The 20,717-nt window shown below is 45.7% G+C and overlaps 1 protein-coding gene across 2 annotated transcripts; it reads left to right on the top strand.

The window, feature by feature from the left end:
• Nucleotides 1–2,962: 2,962 nt before the first annotated feature.
• On the top strand, nucleotides 2,963–19,293 carry EEF1AKNMT (eEF1A lysine and N-terminal methyltransferase). 2 transcript variants are annotated; one of them, XM_027564815.1, is made up of 8 exons: nucleotides 2,963–3,591; nucleotides 6,953–7,712; nucleotides 8,986–9,185; nucleotides 10,589–10,784; nucleotides 12,908–13,075; nucleotides 14,370–14,585; nucleotides 17,055–17,186; nucleotides 18,816–19,279. In XM_027564815.1, the coding sequence occupies exons 2-8, from the start codon at nucleotides 7,058–7,060 to the stop codon at nucleotides 19,088–19,090; spliced, it is 1,842 nt and encodes a 613-aa protein (XP_027420616.1). In that variant the 5' UTR covers nucleotides 2,963–3,591; nucleotides 6,953–7,057; the 3' UTR covers nucleotides 19,091–19,279. The 2 variants fall into 2 exon arrangements, with proteins under 2 accessions (XP_027420616.1, XP_027420615.1); XM_027564814.1 differs by having other exon boundaries at nucleotides 2,998–3,448; nucleotides 18,816–19,293.
• Nucleotides 19,294–20,717: the final 1,424 nt, after the last annotated feature.

The raw sequence follows: 20,717 nt of genomic DNA on the forward strand, positions 1-20,717 counted from the left end.
ACTGGTTCCAAATAGGAAAAGGAGTACATCAAGGCTGTACATTGTCACCCTGCTTATTTAACTTATATGCAGAGTACATCATGAGAAACGCTGGACTGGAAGAAACACAAGCTGGAATCAAGATTGCCAGGAGAAATATCAATAACCTCAAATATGCAGATGACACCACCCTTATGGCAGAAAGTGAAGAGGAACTCAAAAGCCTCTTGATGAAATTGAAAGAGGAGAGTGAAAAAGTTTGCTTAAAGCTCAACATTCAGAAAACGAAGATCATGGCATCCGGTCCCATCACTTCATGGGAAATAGATGGGGAAACAGTGGAAACTATCAGACTTTATTTTTTTGGGCTCCAAAATCAGTGCAGATGGTGACTGCAGCCATGAAATTAAAAGACGCTTACTCCTTGGAAGGAAAGGTATGACCAACCTAGATAGCATATTCAAAAGCAGAGACATTACTTTGCCAACAAAGGTCCATCTAGTCAAGGCTATGGTTTTTCCTGTGGTCATGTATGGATGTGAGAGTTGGACTGTGAAGAAGGCTGAGCACCGAAGAATTGATGCTTTTGAACTGTGGTGTTGGAGAAGACTCTTGAGAGTCCCTTGGACTGCAAGGAGATCCAACCAGTCCATTCTGAAGGAGATCAGCCCTGGGATTTCTTTGGAAGGAATGATGCTTAAGCTGAAACTCCAGTACTTTGGCCACCTCATGCGAAGAGTTGACTCATTGGAAAAGACTCTGATGCTGGGAGGTATTGGGGGCAGGAGGAGAAGGGGATGACAGAGAATGAGATGGCTGGATGGCATCACTGACTCGATGGATGTGAGTCTGAGTGAACTCCGGGAGTTGGTGATGGACAGGGAGGCCTGGCGTGCTGCGATTCATGGGGTCGCAAACAGTCGGACACGACTGAGCGACTGAACTGAACTGATAAATGGAATATAACTTTAAAAAGTTGTGAATCACTGTATTTTATACATGTAACATATAATGTTGTACATCTATACTTCAATTTAAAAAAATCATACATACTGGTAACCACTCAGAGGATCCTAATAAAACAAAATATTTTAATATCTAATTGGCTTAAATTAATGATACTAATGACAACACACGGACTAATTACATTTCATTGGCAAAACTTGAAAGAAATGTTTTACTTATGGGTATTTTAAAAAGAGAGTCTAGTGTTATATCTAAAGTATTTCTGCATTAGTCATTCAAACACTTTTAGGAAACTTCCCTACATGTTTTTTAGTTTAAAGTGCTTTGGTTGTTACTGCTTTCCTAAGCTTAAAGAAGGGAGCAAGCACACAGATGGTGACAGGTGAGTTACTTCCCCTCTTGGTCTTAGACACAGTGCAAAAATTAATTGTATTTTTAGGGCATTAAATAAGGGGCTGGAGCTTGGGCTGTGATCGAAATCACTTATGACCATTTCCAGTATCATTTCCTTATAAGAAATGACAATAGAGACAGAGGGAAAAGCAGCAGCTAAAGGTTCCTGAAAAGACTTCCAGAGGTTGAGAATACTTCTTGGTTCTTTCCTATGTCATCCTGATACTACAGGAACAAGTTTAGGTGTGCAATATTTACCAAAGCAGTAAGATTACAAAAGGAGAAGGCAATGGCACCCTACTCCAGTACTCTTGCCTGGAAAATCCCATGGACGGAGGAACCTGGTAGGCTGCAGTCCATGCAGCCTAAGAGTAGGGCAGGACAGAGCGACTTCACTTTCACTTTCCACTTTCATGCATTGGAGAAGGAAATGGCAACCCACTCCAGTGTTCCTGCCTGGAGAATCCCAGGGAAGGGGGAGCCTGGTGGGCTGCCGTCTATGGGGTTGCACAGAGTCGGACATGACTGAAGTGACTTAGCAGCAGCAAGATTACAAAATCTTTTAAAATCTTTTTGTCTCTTCCTTAGGAAAGCCTTCTCTAGTCACCCCCTCAATTAAGACATTTCGAAAGAGATCTACTTTCGTGGACGCTTATACTTCTCCTTCACAGCACTTATTCTCAGATCCTCATTACAGATTCTTTTTTATAACTGTTTGATGTGTTCTTCCATACTGTTGTCTTCCTTACTACTGCATCCTTAGCTTTCACCACAGTGATGGACGCATATTTACACCCTTAAAATGTTGAATCAATACTTGAGGGGAGAAGGCAGAGGCTATGTTGTTTTGTCACTTTGGTATTGGGGAACAATTCAAGCACAGTGTCCTCTGCTCTCAATAAGCGCTCTTTGAAAGAACAGATGTCACACCCCTTAGGAACCCTGCATGCTGCCGTAGCTGAAGCCTCTGAGGCTTACCTAAGACAAGCCTCCTTCCAGTTCACCTTAAGTAGAGAGGAAATAATGTGCACTCAGCAAGTGGTACATGAAAATACATGTTTTTTCAGGTTCTCGTAGAGGGCTTTTAGATAGTCTCTTAAAATTGTGGAGTTGGAAACATCCATTTTACCTTATCTCTTAACAGCAGTTCTCAAAGTGTGGTCCCTGGGTATCACATCATTGGTAACACCAGGGAACTGGTTAGAAATGCAAATTCTTGGGAAATAGACCTGGTGAATCGGCACAGGCCCCTTCCTTCTAATCTACAGGTTTTTCCTTTCGGAGGTCCCCTCCTCCAGTGTGAACCTGACAGCGGCGCTCAGCCCTTGGATGGCTGTTGATTAGAAAGAGAATTCAGAGACGAAACACCGAGGTCAGGAGCACCGAGCTTGGGCGGAGGTCTCTCCCAAGGCTGGAGCGCCCAGAGCTGAGAAGGCTGCCCCCGTGGCGAGCTCACTGGGACAGCCCGGCTTCCGCCCCGCCTCCGGCCCGCGGCCCCGCCCCGTTCCGGCTCACGTAAATAAACGCGAGGAGCCAGCGACGGAGTCGCGGGTGTGAGGCGAGGTCGTTGTAGCCACTTAGGTGTCAGGAACGAAAATCACTGACCAATGAGCTGCTTGGATGGTCTGGGCAACCGACCAATCGCGAAGCCTCGTACCCGGATATGATAGCCGGTTCTGAAACCGAACTCTGAAAAAGTGTGAGGGGCTCCCCACGTGGGTCGGGGCACTGGGCGTGGATCAAGGGATGAACGTTTCTTAGGGTCAGTGTCTCGCGGGTGCGGTGAGCGTGTAAGGATCATCGCTTTGGATTTGGAGTTGGAAACAAATAAATGAGGCTGTTTGTCCGTGGAAAGAATTCCCGCAGCGGTGTCCCAGAGCCAACGTGTGGGAAAGCCCCTCTGATGGTACCACACAGGGAGCAGGAATCTTGAAGACGCAGCTCGGGTAGTGGGAATATGAATCTCTTACCTAAAAGCTCGAAGGAGTTTGGCTCCGTTGACTATTGGGAGAAGTTCTTCCAGCAGCGAGGAAAGAAAGCTTTCGAGTGGTATGGAACCTACCTGGAACTGTGCGGGGTGCTGCACAAATACATCAAGCCCAGGGAAAAGGTAAGCGCGGCCTGGCAGCCCGGTGTGTACTCTGGAAAGTAGGAACTGAAAACAGAAATCCTGCATTTGGTAGACCGTGACCGGCGTGGGGGCCCTAACTGGGCCGGTATTTTCAGGAGTTCATGCAACATTTCGGCTAAAAGGTAATTACAAAATATCCTTCTACGGTTTTCAGATAACAGCTTCCACCCCCAGATCATTCTTGAATTAGTAACCTCACAGGAAGAATGACTTACTAAGTAGTGGAACCTAGGAAGCTCCTCCTAGTGAAGAAAGTGTGCTTTTCTGTCACTGTGAATGCCCGGGGAACTGGTAGAATCCGTGGCTTTACTGATAAATTAATCTGTTACCAAATAGTTCTTGTGAGAACTGGTAGAATCCGTGGCTTTACTGATAAATTAATCTGTTATCAAACAGTTGTTGTGAGCCCACACTTTAAGGCGCTGTGCTCATCCCTTTAGCGGCAAATGCGTTGATATATAAACCCTGGGCACATTCCAGAAGTGATAAGTACAGTAATAGGTTGGACAGAAATGGGGTTGTACTGGAAGTAGGGAAGGAAGAGGGTAGAAAACGAACATTCAAGGAAGAAAGTCTTAAGAGCCAGACTTTATGCTGGGGGCTGCGTGCGTGTGTGTGTGTGTGTGTGTGTGTGTGTGTGTGTGCAGTCATTGAGTTCTCAGAATACATTTCAATGTGAGTGGATAGTACAAGAATTCTACAGATGCAGAAACTGAGGCTCTGAGAGGCAGTTTCTTGCCCAAGATCATAAATGTAGTAAATGCTCATGTGGGGATTTAGACTTAGGCCTACCTAGCTTAAACGCTTATGCAATTGTCACAGTACCATGCTTTTCCAGAGATGGGGCAGAATTTTGAAGGATCAATGGGAGATTGTTCAGTAGAGACGGAGGCAACAATTTGTGTTTTAAGTTTCGCTTCAGGAAATAGCAGAATATCATGAGCTGGAACCCAAGGCATGAGTGGAATAGGATTATGCCAGACCCAGTTTTTTTTTTTTTTTAACTTTTTGTATTGGGGTTCAGTTCAATTCAGTTCAGTCACTCAGTTGTATCCAACTTTTTGCAACCCCTAGGACTGCAGCATGCCAGGCTTCCCTGTTCATCACCAATTCTCAGAGCTTGTTCAAATTCATGTTCATCAAGTCGGTGATGCCATCCAACCATTTCATCCTCTGTTGTCCCCTTCTCCTGCCTTCAGTGTTTCCCAGCATCAGGGTCTTTTCCAATGAGTCATTTCTTCACTTCCAATGAGTCATTTCTTCACATCAGGTGGCCAAAGTATTGGAGTTTCAGCTTCAGCATCAATCCTTCCAATGAATATTCAGGACTTGATTTCCTTTAGGATTGACTGGTTTGATCTCCTTGCAGTCCAAGGGACTCTCAAGAGTCTTCTCCAACACCACAGTTCAAAAGCATCAATTCTTTGGCGCTCAGCTTTCTTTATAGTCCAACTATCACATCCATACATGATTAACTGGAAAAACCATAGCTTTGACCGCTGCTGCTGCCAAGTCGCTTCAGTCGTGTCCGACTCTTAGCGACCCCATAGACACGGCAGCCCACCAGGCTCCCCCCAGTCCCTGGGATTCTCCAGGCAAGAACACTGGAGTGGGCTGCCATTTCCTTCTCCAGTGTGTGAAATTGAAAAGTGAAAGTGAAGTCGCTCAGTTGTGTCTGACTCTTAGCAACCCCATGGACTGCAGCCCACCAGGCTCCTCCATCCATGGGATTTTCCAGGCAAGAGTACTGGAGTGGGGTGCCGTGGCCTTCTCTAGAGCTTTGACTAGACAGACCTTTGTTGGTAAAGTAATGTCTCTGCTTTTTAATGTGCTGTCTAGGTTGGTCATAGCTTTTTTTCCAAGGAGCAAGCGTCTTTTAATTTCATGGCTGCGGTCACCATCTGCAGTGATTTTGGAGCCCAGAATAAAGTCTGTCACTCTCTCCATTGTTTCCCCATCTATTTACCATGAAGTGATGGGACTGGATGCCATGATCTTGGTTTTCTGAATGTTGAGTTTTAAGCAAACTTTTTCACTCTCTTCTTTCACTTGTATCAAGAGGCTCTTCAGTTCCTCTTCACTTTCTGCCATAAGGGTGGTGTTATCTGCATATCTGAGGTTATTGATATTTCTCCTGGCAATCTTGATTCCAGCTTGTACTTCATTCAGCTCAGCATTTCTCATGATGTACTCTGCATAGAAGTTAAATAAGCAGGGTGATAATATACAACTTTGACGTACTCCTTTCCCAATTTGGAACCAGTCTGTTGTTCCATGTTGGTTCTAACTGTTGCTTCTTGACCTGCATACAGATTTCTCACGAGGTAGGTAAGATGATCTAGTATTCCAATCTCTTAAAGAATTTTCCATAGTTTGTTGTGATCTACACTGTCAAAGGCTTTGGTGTAGTCAATAAGACCCAAGTAGATGTTTTCTGGAATGCTCTTGATTTTTTCTATGATCCAATGGATATCTGGTTCCTCTGTTTTTTCTAAATCCAGCTTGATCATCTGGAAGTTCACGGTTCATGTGCTGTTGAAGCTTGGCTTGGAGGATTTTGAGCATTACTTTACTAGCGTGTGAGATGAGTGCAATTGTGTGGTAGTCTGAACATTCTTTGGCATTGCCCTTCTTTGGGATTGGAATGAAAACTGACTTTTTCCAGTCCTGTGGCCACTACTTAGTTTTCCAAATTTGCTGGCATATTGAGTGCAGCACTTTCACAGCATCATCCTTTAGGATTTGAAATAGCTCAGCTGAAATTCCATCACCTCCACTAGCTTTGTTCATAGTGATGCTTCCTAAGGCCTACTTGACTTCACATTCCAGGATGTCTGGCTCTAGGTGAGTGATCACACTATCGTAGTTATCTGAGTCATGAAGATCTTTTTTGTATAGTTCTTCTGTGTATTCTTGCCACCTAGGCGAGTAACAGTTTTGCAGTAGTTTCAGGTAAATAGCAAAGAGGACTCAGCCATACATATACATTATCCATTTTCCAAACTCCCCTGTCATCCAGGCTGCCACACAACATTGAGAAGAGTTCCATGTGCTATACAGTAGTTTCTTGTTGGTTATCCATTTTAAATATAGCAGTGTATACATGTTCATTGCAAACTCTCAAATTATTCCTTGCCCCTATCCTTCCTCTTTGCAACCATAAGTACCTTCTCTAAGTCTGTGAGTCTCTTTCTGTTTTGTAAGTTACATTTTCACCTGTAAAACAAATAGGAGATTTCAGTTGTAACTACTGAATTTGGATTCTGTGACTTTCTATCAATTCTTGAGTAGTAAATGTTTGATTCAGAGAAAAGAACAACCCTGGTTAGTCGGCTTCTGTGTAACTTGCATTGTTATGGCTAAATCTGATTTGTTACTAGTGAATTCCGATAGAGCCTAGAATCAACTCTGTAATGGTGTTCTCATTCCTTTGCCTTGATCACCTCCATCTTGTTTTTTTTTGTTTTTTTTTTTTCTCCCTAGGTGCTAGTGGTTGGGTGTGGTAACTCAGAGCTAAGTGAGCAGCTGTATGATGTGGGCTATCAGGATATAGTGAATATTGACATTAGCGAGGTCGTCATCAAGCAAATGAAGGAGCGCAATGCCAGCCGACGGCCCAGGATGAGCTTCTTGAAGATGGACATGACACAGATGGAGTTCCCCGACGCCTCGTTCCAGGTGGTGTTGGACAAGGGCACCCTGGACGCTGTCCTGACAGATGAGGAGGAGAAGACCCTGCAGCAGGTGGACAGGATGCTGGCTGAGGTTGGCCGTGTCCTGCAGGTGGGCGGTCGCTACCTCTGCATCTCCCTGGCTCAGGCTCACGTCCTGAAGAAAGCAGTGGGTCACTTCTCTCGGGAGGGGTGGATGGTGAGGGTGCACCAGGTGGCCAGCAGCCAGGACCAGCTGTTGGAAGCAGAGCCTCGGTTCTCCCTGCCTGTCTTTGCCTTCATCATGACCAAGTTCAGGCCGGTCACTGGCTCTGCCCTTCAGATCTTTGAGCTGTGTGCTCAGGAGCAGGGCAAGCCTGTGCGGCTGGAGAGTGCTGAGCAGCTGGCCGAGGCGGTGCGGGAGCGGCAGCAATATGCCTGGCTGTGCAGCCAGCTGTACCGCAAGGCCGGGCTGGGGAGTGTGTCCCTGGACTTGTGCAATGGGGACACGGGGGAGCCACGCTACACCCTCCACGTGGTGGACAGCCCCACTGTGAAACCATCGCGGGACAATCATTTTGCCATTTTCATCAGTGAGTTGGGATTGCTCCCTCTCTTTCCTGAAGGGGGCTGGCTTACCGGGGCTGGATCTGGGGATTTGGTGGATGGGTATGCCTTGGCTGGCTTGATCTTGCAAGGGGGCTGTACTTTGAGAGGTTAGACTGGCCACGGCATAAGGAAGCGGGAGCTGCCTGCTTGAATCTGAAGTTTATGTCTTCCCATCTTCCATGGCAAAGGCCTGATGAAGTGTGAGAATGGGGTTGGCCTGGAGTAGGGAGAAGTAATACAGATAAATTTAGGCAGGTCAAGCTGTTGTAGAGATGTTACTTTGTAACAGAGTAATAGAAGCAAGGAACCTTGTAGCCTGTGAGCAGCATGACCTGGAGAAGTCTCTGTGTTTCTCTGCTGAGTTTTTGCAAATAGGACAGAGTAGCTGCTGAAAAAGGCAGCTCTGGGACCAGGCTGGTTTCCATTCCTGGCTCAGTCCCTTTGGGATGCTACTGGATGAGTTAGTGTTCTTTCTGTGCCTCAGTTTTCTCCTCTATAAAGTGAGGTCATAACTGTCTTCTGTAGTTGTGAAAAGCATAAAAGGTCTTAGAATAGTGCCTGGCACGTGATAGGTTTTACAAATGTTAGTGTTTTTATTGAAAGGGGTAAATGATACCAGGTTCACTTTAGTAATGATCAACAGAGATAGTAAGAGGAAATGCTTTCAAAAGTAGAATATTCTAGACAAATGTGAAGTGTTGATACGTCATGCTGATAATTGGTTTCCCAACATGGAATCCATTTTTCCAAGTATTCCCTTATCCTGACTGTCCACCTGTGGGAACAAATAGTGTAGTGGATGTGAGCATGGATTCTGGGGCTGGACTGCCTGGGTTTGAGTCCTAGCTTAGCCAGTTACTAGCTGCGTGAACTTGGGCAAATACAGTAACTTCTGCGTCTTAATTTTCTCGTTTATAAAATGGAAATAGTAATAATGCTTCCTGCATCTTGGGCTTTTGTGAAGATTTGATTAGTTTCTGTTTGTAAACTGTTTGGAATCATGCCTGGCATGTAAGAAATGTTAGCATTATTACTATTTTACTTACACTTGGTACTTGCCTCCCTCCGCTTACACACCCACACTTTTTTCCCATGGGTCCTGCCATAGGTCTGCTGGCAGTGGGCCTTGTGCACTGGGGAATTGATAGCCCCTCAGTAGGTCACAGTTGGAAGGGATGGCCTGGCTCTCTGCCACGTGGGGCATGTTGATTGTGGGCTTGAACCCAGGACTCCCTGTCAAGAAATGCCTCTTTCCAGTCCCCCAGGGTCGGGAGACAGAGTGGCTGTTTGGCATGGAGGAGGGCCGGAAGCAGCTGGCAGCCAGTGCAGGCTTCAGGAGGCTGATCACAGTGGCCCTTCACCGAGGTCAGCAGTATGAAGGCATGGACAGCATCCAGGCCGAGCTGTCAGCCAGAGTCATGGAGCTGGCCCCGGCCGGGATGCCCGCCCAGCTGCAGGTAAGAAGGCTTGGGGAGCAGCTTTCAGGGTCTCTGGAGAAGTCGTATTAAGAGTCAGGAAGGCAGAGGTTGTCTTGGAAGAAGCTAGGACTAGGGTCTGTGACCCTAGACTGTTCCCAGAGGGCATATCGGCAGCTAAGAGCTAAGTGGGTAGAAATTATGTCCCAGGCAGTGAGTGGAAGGTGAGTGATTGCCTTTATTGAGACCCATAGTAGCATCTGTCTGCAGGGCCTCTCGGACAGCACGAAGGAAGTCTCTACCTCCAGCTCCTCACACTGTGGATTACTCAGACAGTTCTTCTCCTAATGCACTTTGCACAGGATTTCCTTGGCCATTTTCCTCCTTAGAACCGTCATTGTGTGAGGTAGAATGGGAAAGGGCCAAAAGAGCTCACCTTAATTTTCAGAATATTAACTCCGTGGGTTTGATGTTTCTCTAGGAAGGGAACTGAAGGTTTTTGCCAAAATGGTGATATGGTATTATCAGTTGACACTGTCTGTCTTGTGCTATCCTGGTCATAAGACAGGGTAATTGACTTTACTGCAAGGACTTTATAGAAAAAGTTTGTCCTTCTTGATAGATGGGAAAGACAACCTACCTGGAGTCTTGGTGCTATAGTAACAGACCTGGAAAGAAGAGAAGCCAGTCTCCTGGGTTCTCATCCTGTGGTTCTGCCCACAAGGCTGACTTTGTGCTTACAGATTAGTAAGTCTGTGATGCTTTCTGAAGACTGGGGTTAGTGTCATTAGAGAGACCCAGAGCTTGTGGGAAGGTTCTTTTGTGAATTTTCTCTCAAAGTTTGGAGTCCCTCATGATGATTAAATATTCCTGTAAGTCTTTAAAAAGAATTAAGTGTGAAGATTGGGAAAGGAATGGAAAAGTTGAGGGGGGAATGTATTTTTTTCCTCATTTTCTTTTTTTCCTGTTTAGTAAAATGCAGGAAAAAGATGAGAATCACTGGGGGAAGGGAGAAATTTCTCCAGATTTGGAAAGGTTGCTTTGCCCGTGGATTTTGGCACCTTTATCCCAGCTCACATTCCTTCTCTCATGGTTCTGGTCCTTCTTCAGGGTTGCTTCTCACTTTCATTGTCTTGGACTGTTTAAAGTCCTTTTAGAAATTACTCCTGAGAAACTCCTGTTTTTCTTGTGGAGAACCAACTGCATTTCACTAATGGTTTGGGGAATCTTTATTCAGTTGGTTTTCAAAAAGATGGATTAAGCTTTTTGAGATCTAGTCAAATGCCCCAGAAAAGTACTTTGACGGAGTGGCGAATCTTTGGAGTCATTGCTACACAGGACCTCGGTGTGGGGATTCCTCACAGAGACACAAAGGCAAGGGATTAGACTTTCTCATCTTTCTCAATGGAGCTGGCCTTTCGACGACAGCTCTGCTGTTCCTTCAGGTGCCCTTCCTGTCTGTGGGTGGGGACATTGGGGTCCGGATCGTTCAGCACCAAGCCTGCAGCCCCTTGAGCGGCGACTACGTCATCGAGGACGTGCAGGGAGATGACAAGCGCTACTTCCGGCGGCTCATCTTCCTCAGCAACAGGAACGTGGTGCAGTCAGAAGCCAGGCTGCTGCAGGATGTGTCTCACAGAGGTGAGGCGTCATGGACGTGGTGGCGGTGTCCCTGAGGATGCGATATGGACAACGTGGGGTGGCCAGAAAGACTTGCGAGCTTGGCGGAGTTGTAGGACAGACCACAGGCACATGGCTCCGTGGGTCATCCTCTTATCTTCTGGGCTGTTAGAGTGTGAGTGGTGATGAACAGAAAGGGGTCGATATTCTCCTCTTGAGCAAAGCCTAGTTCTAAAATGATAAGGAGTGCGGTGTGGTAGTTTACCAAATAAATGTGATCATCGCCTTAATGCCTGGAGTTCAGAGACCACCTATTTTATAAGTTGCTCAATATGCGTCTGTATATTAATTCAGTAGGCCTGCTCTCCTCCTTACAGCCACCTCCTAGCACCTGGTTTAGAGGATTGTAGAGTTGGTGGGTGCCCTGGACGTCACCTAGTCCAGTGCTGTCCAGTAGAACTTTCTGCAGTGAAGGAAATATTTAATACCCAGTGAGCTGTCCAGTGTGGATGCTGAGCATTAGGAACATGGCTGGTATGACTATTAAAGAGCTACATCTTTAATCTTATTTATTTCCAATGAACTTATATTTAAATGTAAATAGACACAGGTAGCCAGGGTTACAGGCTTGGACAGGGTAGATCCAGACCATGTTCTCTAGGATCCCTTTTAAGTGATCTCCCAGGTGCTGCTCAGAAACACCCCCTAAGGGGGAAAGCAATCGTTTGTTTCACCTGCTGTTTTCCCCGGTGTATATATTTGTACTTCAAAAGCAATACTTGCTTATTGTAATCAGCTCACAAATCAGATGTATAGAGTAGAGGTGAACGTTCCTCCCTTCCACCTCTCCAGTATAACTTCCCTTTTGAGGCCCAGAGACTCAGGCTTGGAATTTGAAATTGGCTTTTCTGATTCTTGGAAGTTTCCTTTGCCTGATGACCATGCTGTCGTGTTGGCAAGGCCATCTGGAAGGAGAGTGAAAAGAGAGAGTTCAGAACCTCATGAGGTCCTGGGTTTGCCCAGAGCTCAGGGTCAGGTGACTCTCTGCAGGACGGTTTTCTCTTGAGGGGTGTCCCCTGGTCAAGTGCACCTGTGTTTGCTGGGTTCCTGAGCTGTCGTTGGGTCACTTGAGGTGCAGGTTGGTTCAGCTTCATCTCACCAAAAAAATGAGTAAAATTGCTTCAAAGAAGATATTCCCCTCCAATTTGGGTTTCAAGTTTTTTTCCCCCCCCATTGTTGTCAAGATCCTAGTCACTTAATTCTCATGGGAGTGATTTTCCTACGGGGGGTATTGGTGAGAAGAAGGAGAATGTGTTAAAAAGTGATTTAACTTTTCTGATTGTTATGTTAAATCAGGCTGCCCCTCACACATCGCTGCGCTGCTGTGGAGTGCAGCTGGTCCCTAGGAAAACAGCAAAACCAGCTGTTCACTCTGTCCTGGTTCAGTTGAGAGAGTAGGGAGAGGAAATGTAAAGGGACCTTTTGTAGGATTTTCCCCCTTCTGTGAACATTTGTAGTGTCCTTGTCCACTGGGGTGGTGTGCATTACCATCTGTGCGATGCAGTTGAAAGATGGTAGGTGTTGGAGACAGGCGGTCCCATATTCAAATCCTAGCTGCACTGCCAGATTTTCTATCTGCTGAGAATTGGAATAAGAGGGTTATAAAAGCTACAGGAGTAAGAGTCCTGGTGCAATAATTGGCACAGAGGCAGTAATTAGTAACTTTAAGTTCTTTTCTGCTTAAAAAAACTCATGAATAAACTCCTCTCCTGTGAGCAGCTTTATGTTCCCTAAAGAAGTATTAGCTCCCCTCACTCAAGTATCCCAGTGTTCTCAGTTTTTGGGTGTTTTCTTTGCCACTTCCCTTTTCTGACACCCTGGCATGTGTTAAATGTTGGACCACCAACTCTTTGGGGAAAAAAAGCCACAAATTGTACTGTTCGCTAATTTCTGTGCATAAAAATGGCCACCACGGACAGATTTCAAGCTACCAGCATGTCAGCCTGTTCACAGAATGCCTGCATATTTCACCACTGGTTCCCGAGTCTCAGCCAGCCAGCTGCAGCACACTGCTGCTCGCGTGCCTTACTTTCCAAGGAGTGGCATACCTCACACAAGCTCATTCGTCTCTGTCTCTGATCTAGCCCAGAAGAAACGGAAAAAGGACAGGAAGAAGCATCGGCCTGCTGATACCCCAGAGGACCTCCCTGCAGCTCAGGGGCAGTCCATTGATAAGAGTTACCTGTGCTGCGAACACCACAAAGCCATGATCGCCGGCCTTGCGCTGCTGAAAAACCCAGAGCTGCTTCTAGGTGAGGAAGTCGCCACAGCCTTCCACAGTAGGAAATGTGTAAGATTACAGATGTCATCAGAGTTGGCTGCCTTGCAGCTTAAGAACCATGATTACAGATCAACAGATGTGCATATATTCATGTGTTTCTTATTCCCAACTGTCTTCTGCATCATTTATGAACATCCAAGTAACTTTTCCCACAAATTCAAATTGTAATCTTGAAACAGACATATGTGCTGATATCTAAATTTTTTCTTCTATTCATTTATTTAAAAATTAGTGTAAAATTAACTACAGTTTTAAAAATTAATGTATGAAATGTCTTCAGTGAAATCTATAAAGTGAACGGATCTTAAGTTGTTCAGCTTGATGAATTTTTGCATATCCATATACCCTGTAACCAGGTGGAACATTTAAAAATCACATCTCCAGAGAAATACCTGTGTACTTTAGGAAAATTTCTGGCTTTTCAGTGATGTATTCTTTGAGTGCCAGATGTAATTCTTTCTTAAATTTCTGCTTTTAAAAAAATCCATAGTGTAGGTAGTACAGTCATAGCCTTATCGCTGATAATAGGTTAGGATCTAACCACAGGAGCAAAAATATTTATTTCTGTCCACTCTTGTAGCTGTCTCTCCCTTGAAGTCTCTGAGTATGTCCTGTTGAAATACCCTATACTTGTGGTCTATCTTGGTGCTGATGTATGTCACTGGATTCTCAGTTGTTACATTTAATCCTCAGGGTTTCTCTCTTTTTGGTGATTCTTTCTTGTTTCATATCTTCTTTCATCCCCTATTTCTCTGAACTTGAGTGTAGGATTTGGGCCTTTGTTTTCCTGTGACTTCTGGAACTTGGGTGGACTTCCTTCACGTGTTGGATGTGTCTGATTAAAGGCAGCTGTGGCCTTTGAGTTGGAAGCTGGGCAGAGGGCATCACATCTACACGCCCTGTGATCATGGACAAGATGTTGCCCATTGTCCCTCCCGTTTCCTAGAGGGGTTTAATGATGCTGATGGTGGGGATTATTGCTGTAAAGTCAGCTGAGGGCTTTGCAATGTTTAAGGAACCATAATAATAACATACTGATTGCTCTTCTGGAACTAGTAAAGGAAGGATCATGAGGCCAGGGTTGAGTTTACATATATTAAATTGACTCCTGAATTTCTAGAAAGAGACAAGGGAGGCCAAGTCTCTAAATCTTGTATCTTCTGGCCAGAGCAAACAATCCGACTGTCTCTTTTGTCCTCTCTAAGGCTGGTGCAGAACTTTACAGTGAGCAGATGGTAACATAATGCTTTTATTCTTTATTACAGAGACCCCACTGGCACTGTTGGTGGTAGGCCTGGGCGGGGGCAGCCTCCCTCTCTTTATCCACGATCATTTCCCAAAGTCCTGCATCCATGCTGTGGAGATCGACCCCTCTATGTTGGAAGTGGCTACCCAGTGGTTCGGCTTTTCCCAGAGCGACCGGATGAAGGTCCACATCGCAGATGGCCTGGACTTTATAACCCGCCTGGCAGAAGAAGAAGGTACTGCTGTTGGAGAATTTGGAGGGGTGTTGAGGAAAGATTGATCCAAGGTTGTCAGGTCTGCAAGGGCCTGTAGAATTCATCACAGATATGAGCATCATCCCATTCTTTCACTTGTTCATTTGTTCCCTCATTTGTTGACATATTTATTCAGTAAATATAGAGTATCTATCATAATCTCAGTGCTGTTAGGGGTTAGGCTGTGGCAACAAGTAAAACAGACTGTTTCCTGCCCTCACTGTGCTAAAAAAATCAGCGGGCTCCTCTTCTGAATCTCTTCTGACCCTGTGACCTTGCCACCACCTCATCATCCCAAGAAAGTCAGTGTCTGGAGCTGAGTGAGGTAAAGGGGAAGAAATGTTGGGGGGGTGTGTTGGGAGATGTGTTCTGTAAATCTTTCAGCTCAAGGTGAAGCCAGAAATGGAGTAAAACATCATTCATGTAGATGAGTGGTTCTAACCCAGGGGTGTTTGGCAATGTCGGCAGGCATTTTTTGGTTGTAAAAGCACAGCCTACCATTAGGTAGGGGTGCTTCTGGCATAATAGTGGGTGGACACCAAGGATGCTGCTAAACATCCTATAATGCACAGGATGGCTGCTGATAATAAAGAATGATCTGATCCAAATGTCAACAGTGCTGAGGTTAAACCCTGATGCAGGTGTTGATGGGAATTCTAATAGCCCTGCTGCTGCTGGGATTAAGGCTCCATTTTTCTCTAATAATTTGTATCCCAGACTTGGACAAAAGGCATGTTAATATGTTCTAAAAGCTCTGCTGATGCTTCTGAAACTTAATGTATAGGCTCCTGGTGACTGATGTTTTGCAGAGTGTGAGCCTCTTAAGGAGAAGTTAGGTTGGTTCAGTCCTGCCTGAACCTGGGGAGTCCAGGCCACCTACCCTTCCTAGTCTGCTCTTCTGTAATAGTTGCTCTGGTTCTCACTGGGTTAGAGCATTTTCTAGGAAGGGTGTGGCAAAACGGGATGCCTGGGTTAAGTATTTTGGTGCTGCTGCTGCTGCTAAGTCCCTTCAGTCGTGTCCGACTCTATGCGACCCCAGAGACGGCAGCCCACCAGGCTCCCCCGTCCCTGGGATTCTCCAGGCAAGAACACTGGAGTGGGTTGCCATTTCCTTCTCCAATGCATGAAAGTGAAAAGTGAAAGTGAGGTCGCTCAGTCGTGTCCAACTCTTGGCGACCCCGTGGACTGCAGCCTACCAGGCTCCACCATCCATGGGAATTTCCAGGCAAGAGTAGGGTGGAGTAGGGTGCCACTGCCTTCTCTGAGGTATAGAGAAGATAGTCAAATGCTGCCTTAATTGCAAAGTGAGCTGAACTCTATCAGAGTTTCCCAGCTTTGCTTTCTGTGGCTGATGCCAAGGTGGGGGCCCAGACCCAGGATAGCTAATACATGTGAAAGCACTTAAAAGAGTGCCAGGCATGTGGTAGGTACTCAGTCCAGGATGTGCTGCTGTTGTTAGGACCTCTAAACCGGATCTGAACAGCCCTGGCCTTTGTCTCTAACAACAACCTTTCAGGTTGTTGGAGGACTCAGTGCCACAGGTGGGGGCCATGGTTGTCCTTGAACTTTGATGAGCCAACGTGTTCTGCTCTTGAAAAACCAAAATTAAATCTGTGCTATGAACAGTGATGGGCATGCTGTAGTCCTAAGTAAATATATATTGATTATTGAATAATCATTAGCACTGTCTCAGTTTGCTAAAAACCAGTTGTTCATATTGTAGGCCTACCCCTTGAAAAAACTAACATTCTATTAAGGAGTGGATCAGATTCATCATCAGTTCTTTCTCACCCATTGAACAAATTCCTTAGAGCCAGTAATTGTTTAAGTAACTAGAAAAGATTTGCTGACTTTAATTTGAGAACATTTTTCTCCAGAGTTAAGTTAAAGATACCATGTGCTGGGTCAGCCCTTACAGGCAGAGGCAGCTGCTTTGTCTAAATTAGTGGTTCTCATCTCTCTATTTCAAATCACCTGAGGAGCTTAAGAAAAGTACCAGAGGCTTCTCACTTCCTGTCCCATCTGTTCTTCTCCACCCCAGGAGTTTTTAACTCCGTTGTTCAGGAGTGGAGCCCAGGTTCTCTGAGTACTTAGAATTTTCCCATTTGGCTCTAGTGTCCTGCCAGGGTTGAAAATCACTGGTATAGATGGACTCTGAGTAATGATCCTGCTGGAGTGGACCCCAGAAATGTGTGTCTGTGGAGGGGCTTTAAAATGTAGAGGCAGATGAGATGATGATGCTGTCTTAGACGTGGGCACTCCCAGCAGAGCCCTGATGACGTAACTGCTTTGGACAGTGACTTTGGTGCCCTTAGGCGCCACATCCTCCATGTCATTCCTGTTGACTTAGCCACCTATGCCAACCACAGATCGCAGAGGAAATGTGGAGGAATGTGAATGGTATTATTTTATCCAGCAAAAAACAGAGACTTGTCTGCTTCTCTTTCCCAGCACGGCCTCACTACGACGTCATAATGTTCGATGTGGACAGTAAGGACCCAACCCTGGGAATGAGCTGTCCACCCCCAGCATTTGTGGCCCAGCTTTTCCTGCAGAAGGTCAAAAGCATCTTGACTCCTGAAGGTATGAAGAACAGAAGGTGGCGAGGGAGAAGGGACGGGCCCTTTAGGAAGATTTTCTTTTTAATGAAAAATGCACGTAAGTGTGTAGCTTGATTGGTTTTCCCATATTGAACATACCCATTTACCAGCACCCCTACAAGTCCTCTTAGCTCCTTTCAGTAACTTGTCCTCCTCTCAAGGATAACCACCAGCTGCACTTCTTTTTTAATAATTTTATTTATCTGTTTTTGGCTGCGCTGGGTCTTTGTTGCTGCACTTGGGCTTTCTCTAGTTGCAGAGAATGGGGGCTGCTCTTTTTTGTGATGCATGGGCTTCTCAATCTGGTGGCTTCTCGTGTTGTAGAGCACGGGCTCTAGAGCACAGGCTCAATAGTTGTGACGCATGGGCTTAGTTGCTCCACAGCGTGTGGGATCTTCACGGACCAGGGATCAAACCCATGTCCCTTGCATTGGCAGGCAGATTCTTAATCCACTGAGCCACCAGGGAAGCCCACCACCCTCACTTCTATCAGCACAGCTTAGTTTTGTCCATATGGAATGTTCTTGCTTTTATTCCACTCAACATGATGTTTGTGAGGTTCACTCATGGTGTTGTGATGACATCATTCCTTTTTATTGCTCTGGTGTATCGCTGGGTGACTACCACGATTAATTTATCCCTTTGGCTGTTGGCATTGGGGTTTTTTCTTTTTTGAGGATTTAATAGGAAGTACTGCCATTAACATTCTGGTAGATGCCTTTTGGTAAAGTGTGTTTGCAGGTCTGTTGGGCATAGATGTGGGATTGGGGGCAGGAGGAGAAGGGGACGACAGAGGATGAGATGGCTGGATGGCATCACTGACTCGATGGATGTGAGTCTGAGTGAACTCCGGCAGTTGGTGATGGACAGGGAGGCCTGGTGTGCTGCGATTCATGGGGTCGCAAAGAGTCGGACACGACTGAGCGACTGAACTGAATTGAACTGAAATGCCATTAACATTCTGGTAGATGCCTTTTGGTGAAGTGTGTGTGCAGGTCTGTTGGGCATAGATGTGGGGTTGTAATTGTTGGATCACAAATTATGCATTTATTCAGTTTGTAGATGCAATCACACATTGTCACAATGCAGTTGTATTAATAGCAGTTCACATCCCTGCCAGCATGTGATGCTAGCAACCCCACATGTCCTGGACTGGGCAGTCTGCTTTTTCATCTTCAGAGCCGCCTGTTTTCAGATTAGGAAACTGAAGTAGAGACTTGTCAAAGTGACTCACGATTAGACTTAGGGCTCCAACCCAGGTCCTTATGACTTAAAAGCTGGAGCTGTTAATCCGTATGTTCACCACCTCCCAGGTGTTTTGATTTGGATTGCATACAGAGTTGAAACTGTCCTTTGTGAAACAGAGGCATAGAGAATGGTCATATTTGTTAGCAGCACAAGAGAGCAAGAAATGAGCGTGAAGCCTTATGGTTCACGCATCCCCTAACTCTCTTCCTTCATATGCTGTGTGTTCTCGGCACAGTCACTGCTGCCATGGATGTGTCCCTTGCTCCACCTGCCTCCCGGGATCAGGAATGGTGGTATTCCTCAGAGCAGAACCTTGTCTCCTGTGTTCCCTGAACCACGGTCATTCTCCTTTCTCACCCTGCAGGTGTCTTTATCCTCAACCTTGTGTGCCGAGACCTGGGGCTAAAGGACTCAGTGCTGGCCGGGCTCAAGGCTGTGTTCCCCCTCCTGTACGTCCGGCGAATCGAGGGTGAAGTCAACGAGATCCTGTTCTGTCAGCTGCACTCTGAGTGCAAACTCGCTACACCAGAGCTCCTGGAAATGGCTCGGGCCTTGGAGCAGACCCTGAGGAAGCCCGGAAAGGGCTGGGATGACACGTATGTCCTGTCCGACATGCTCAACACTGTGAAGATCGTGTGAGTGTCTGGACCAGGCTGTCCTCTCAGCTTCCTGCCAGACTGACCTCAGGCTGCTGGCCTGCCAGAGACCAGAAGAAATACAATGTGTATTAAGCCTCGTATTTTTCTTAGTTTCATACTCATCTACGTGTGCCCTCCTGCTCGTGAGGTTGCCTGAAGGTCTGGGAGAATAAAAAAGTCTTTGCTGTGCTGTCCTCTTCGGTACTGCTTGGGTTGATTGCCTTTGCTTCCTGTGCCGCGTCCTTGAGTAGGTTTCCTGCTGGAGCTCCAGCAGGCGTGATGCCTTAACAAGTGTGTCCCAAGCTCCTTAGGACTGGAGACATCACACGTGATTACTGGTTTGCTTTGCTTTTTCCCTCTCTTGGTCCTATAGGAACCATCTCAAGTGAGATAGACAGTAGAGCATTTTGTGCCAAAAGACTATAAATAGGGTAGCCTCTCTATAGATATGAGACAGTTTTAAGAGAACATCTACTTTGTCTTCCTGGAGATGAAACTACTGCTGACATGCTCCTACGTTTTAAAAATCTGGTAACGCACTCCTCTATTTTTTTCAATGTTTTATTAAACTTTTTATTTTACATTGGAGCATAGCCAGTTAACAATGCTGTAATAGTTTCAGGTGGACAGCAAAGGGACTCAGCCATATACATACAGGTACCCATTCTCCTGTAAACTTGCCTCCCCTCTAGGCTGCCACATAACATGGAGTAGAGTTCCCTGTGCCATACAGTAGGTCCTTGTTGGTTATCCATTTTAAATATAGCAGTGGGTACCTATCCATCCCAGACTTCCTAACCCTTCCCTCAGCCTTCCCCCTGCAACCATAAGTTCGACCCATTCTAACAATTTTTCTCATAGCCCAAGCTGTCTATTCTGTTCCCCCAGAGGGAGTGAATATATCTGGCCCCATGACCTCGTGTGTCAGAGTCTTAGCAGTCTGAAGTCTCTGGTATTGGTTTACTCACATTTACTGAGTGGCAGCTACATGCCAGACTCACTGTAAAAAGTTGTAGTGGAAGTAAAGATGTTGAAGAATGGCCAGAAAGCACAAATTAGTAATAAAAATGAACATGTTCCAGGAACATTTCTAAGTGAGTGATTCAGTACACTGTCTCATAATTTCAGATAAAGGATAGTTAAACCAAAACTGCATCTAACCCAAATCTCACTTGAGCCAATTGAAACTATTATGCCAATTCATCTCTTCTAATAGTAAGTAAGCCAAGACTGACTTCATAGCAGTGCTATGGGAAATCCACCACCACAGCTCCTCTCCCCACAGGCCCTTTAAATGACTCTACCCTCTCGAGGCAAAGCATATTTCAGAACTGTGTTGTTATCCTTACACAGTTTGCAGCCTGTTGAGAAGAAGTCCATATGTGCAGAATAATGTTTTTAGATCACATCCATTAGAAATACTAGGTCTTCTTCAGGAGAGGGTCTTCCCTGCCACCATGTAAAGGGAAAGTTATCTCTTGGCTTGCCTTCTACCCCAAGGGACTCAGCTTTGGCATCCTCCATTGTTTTCTAGTTTGTAAACTCATCTGGTATTAGGATAGGTTATAGAGGGTCTGCATTGGAGGGTCCCGTCTGCCTTGCAGTCAGACCACCCCCTAGTGCTTTGC

This window comes from Bos indicus x Bos taurus, chromosome 16, assembly GCF_003369695.1.
Source record: "Bos indicus x Bos taurus breed Angus x Brahman F1 hybrid chromosome 16, Bos_hybrid_MaternalHap_v2.0, whole genome shotgun sequence".
NCBI classification, from domain to species: Eukaryota; Metazoa; Chordata; class Mammalia; order Artiodactyla; family Bovidae; genus Bos; species Bos indicus x Bos taurus.

Coding starts and splice junctions, on each gene's coding strand:
- EEF1AKNMT (XM_027564814.1), top strand. CDS start 3,296: ATGAATCTCTTACCTAAAAGCTCGAAGGAGTTTGGCTCCGTTGACTAT. Junction 9,186..10,588: donor GGATGCCCGCCCAGCTGCAG/GTAAGAAGGCTT, acceptor CTGTTCCTTCAG/GTGCCCTTCCTGTCTGTGGG. Junction 17,187..18,815: donor AAGCATCTTGACTCCTGAAG/GTATGAAGAACA, acceptor CTCACCCTGCAG/GTGTCTTTATCCTCAACCTT.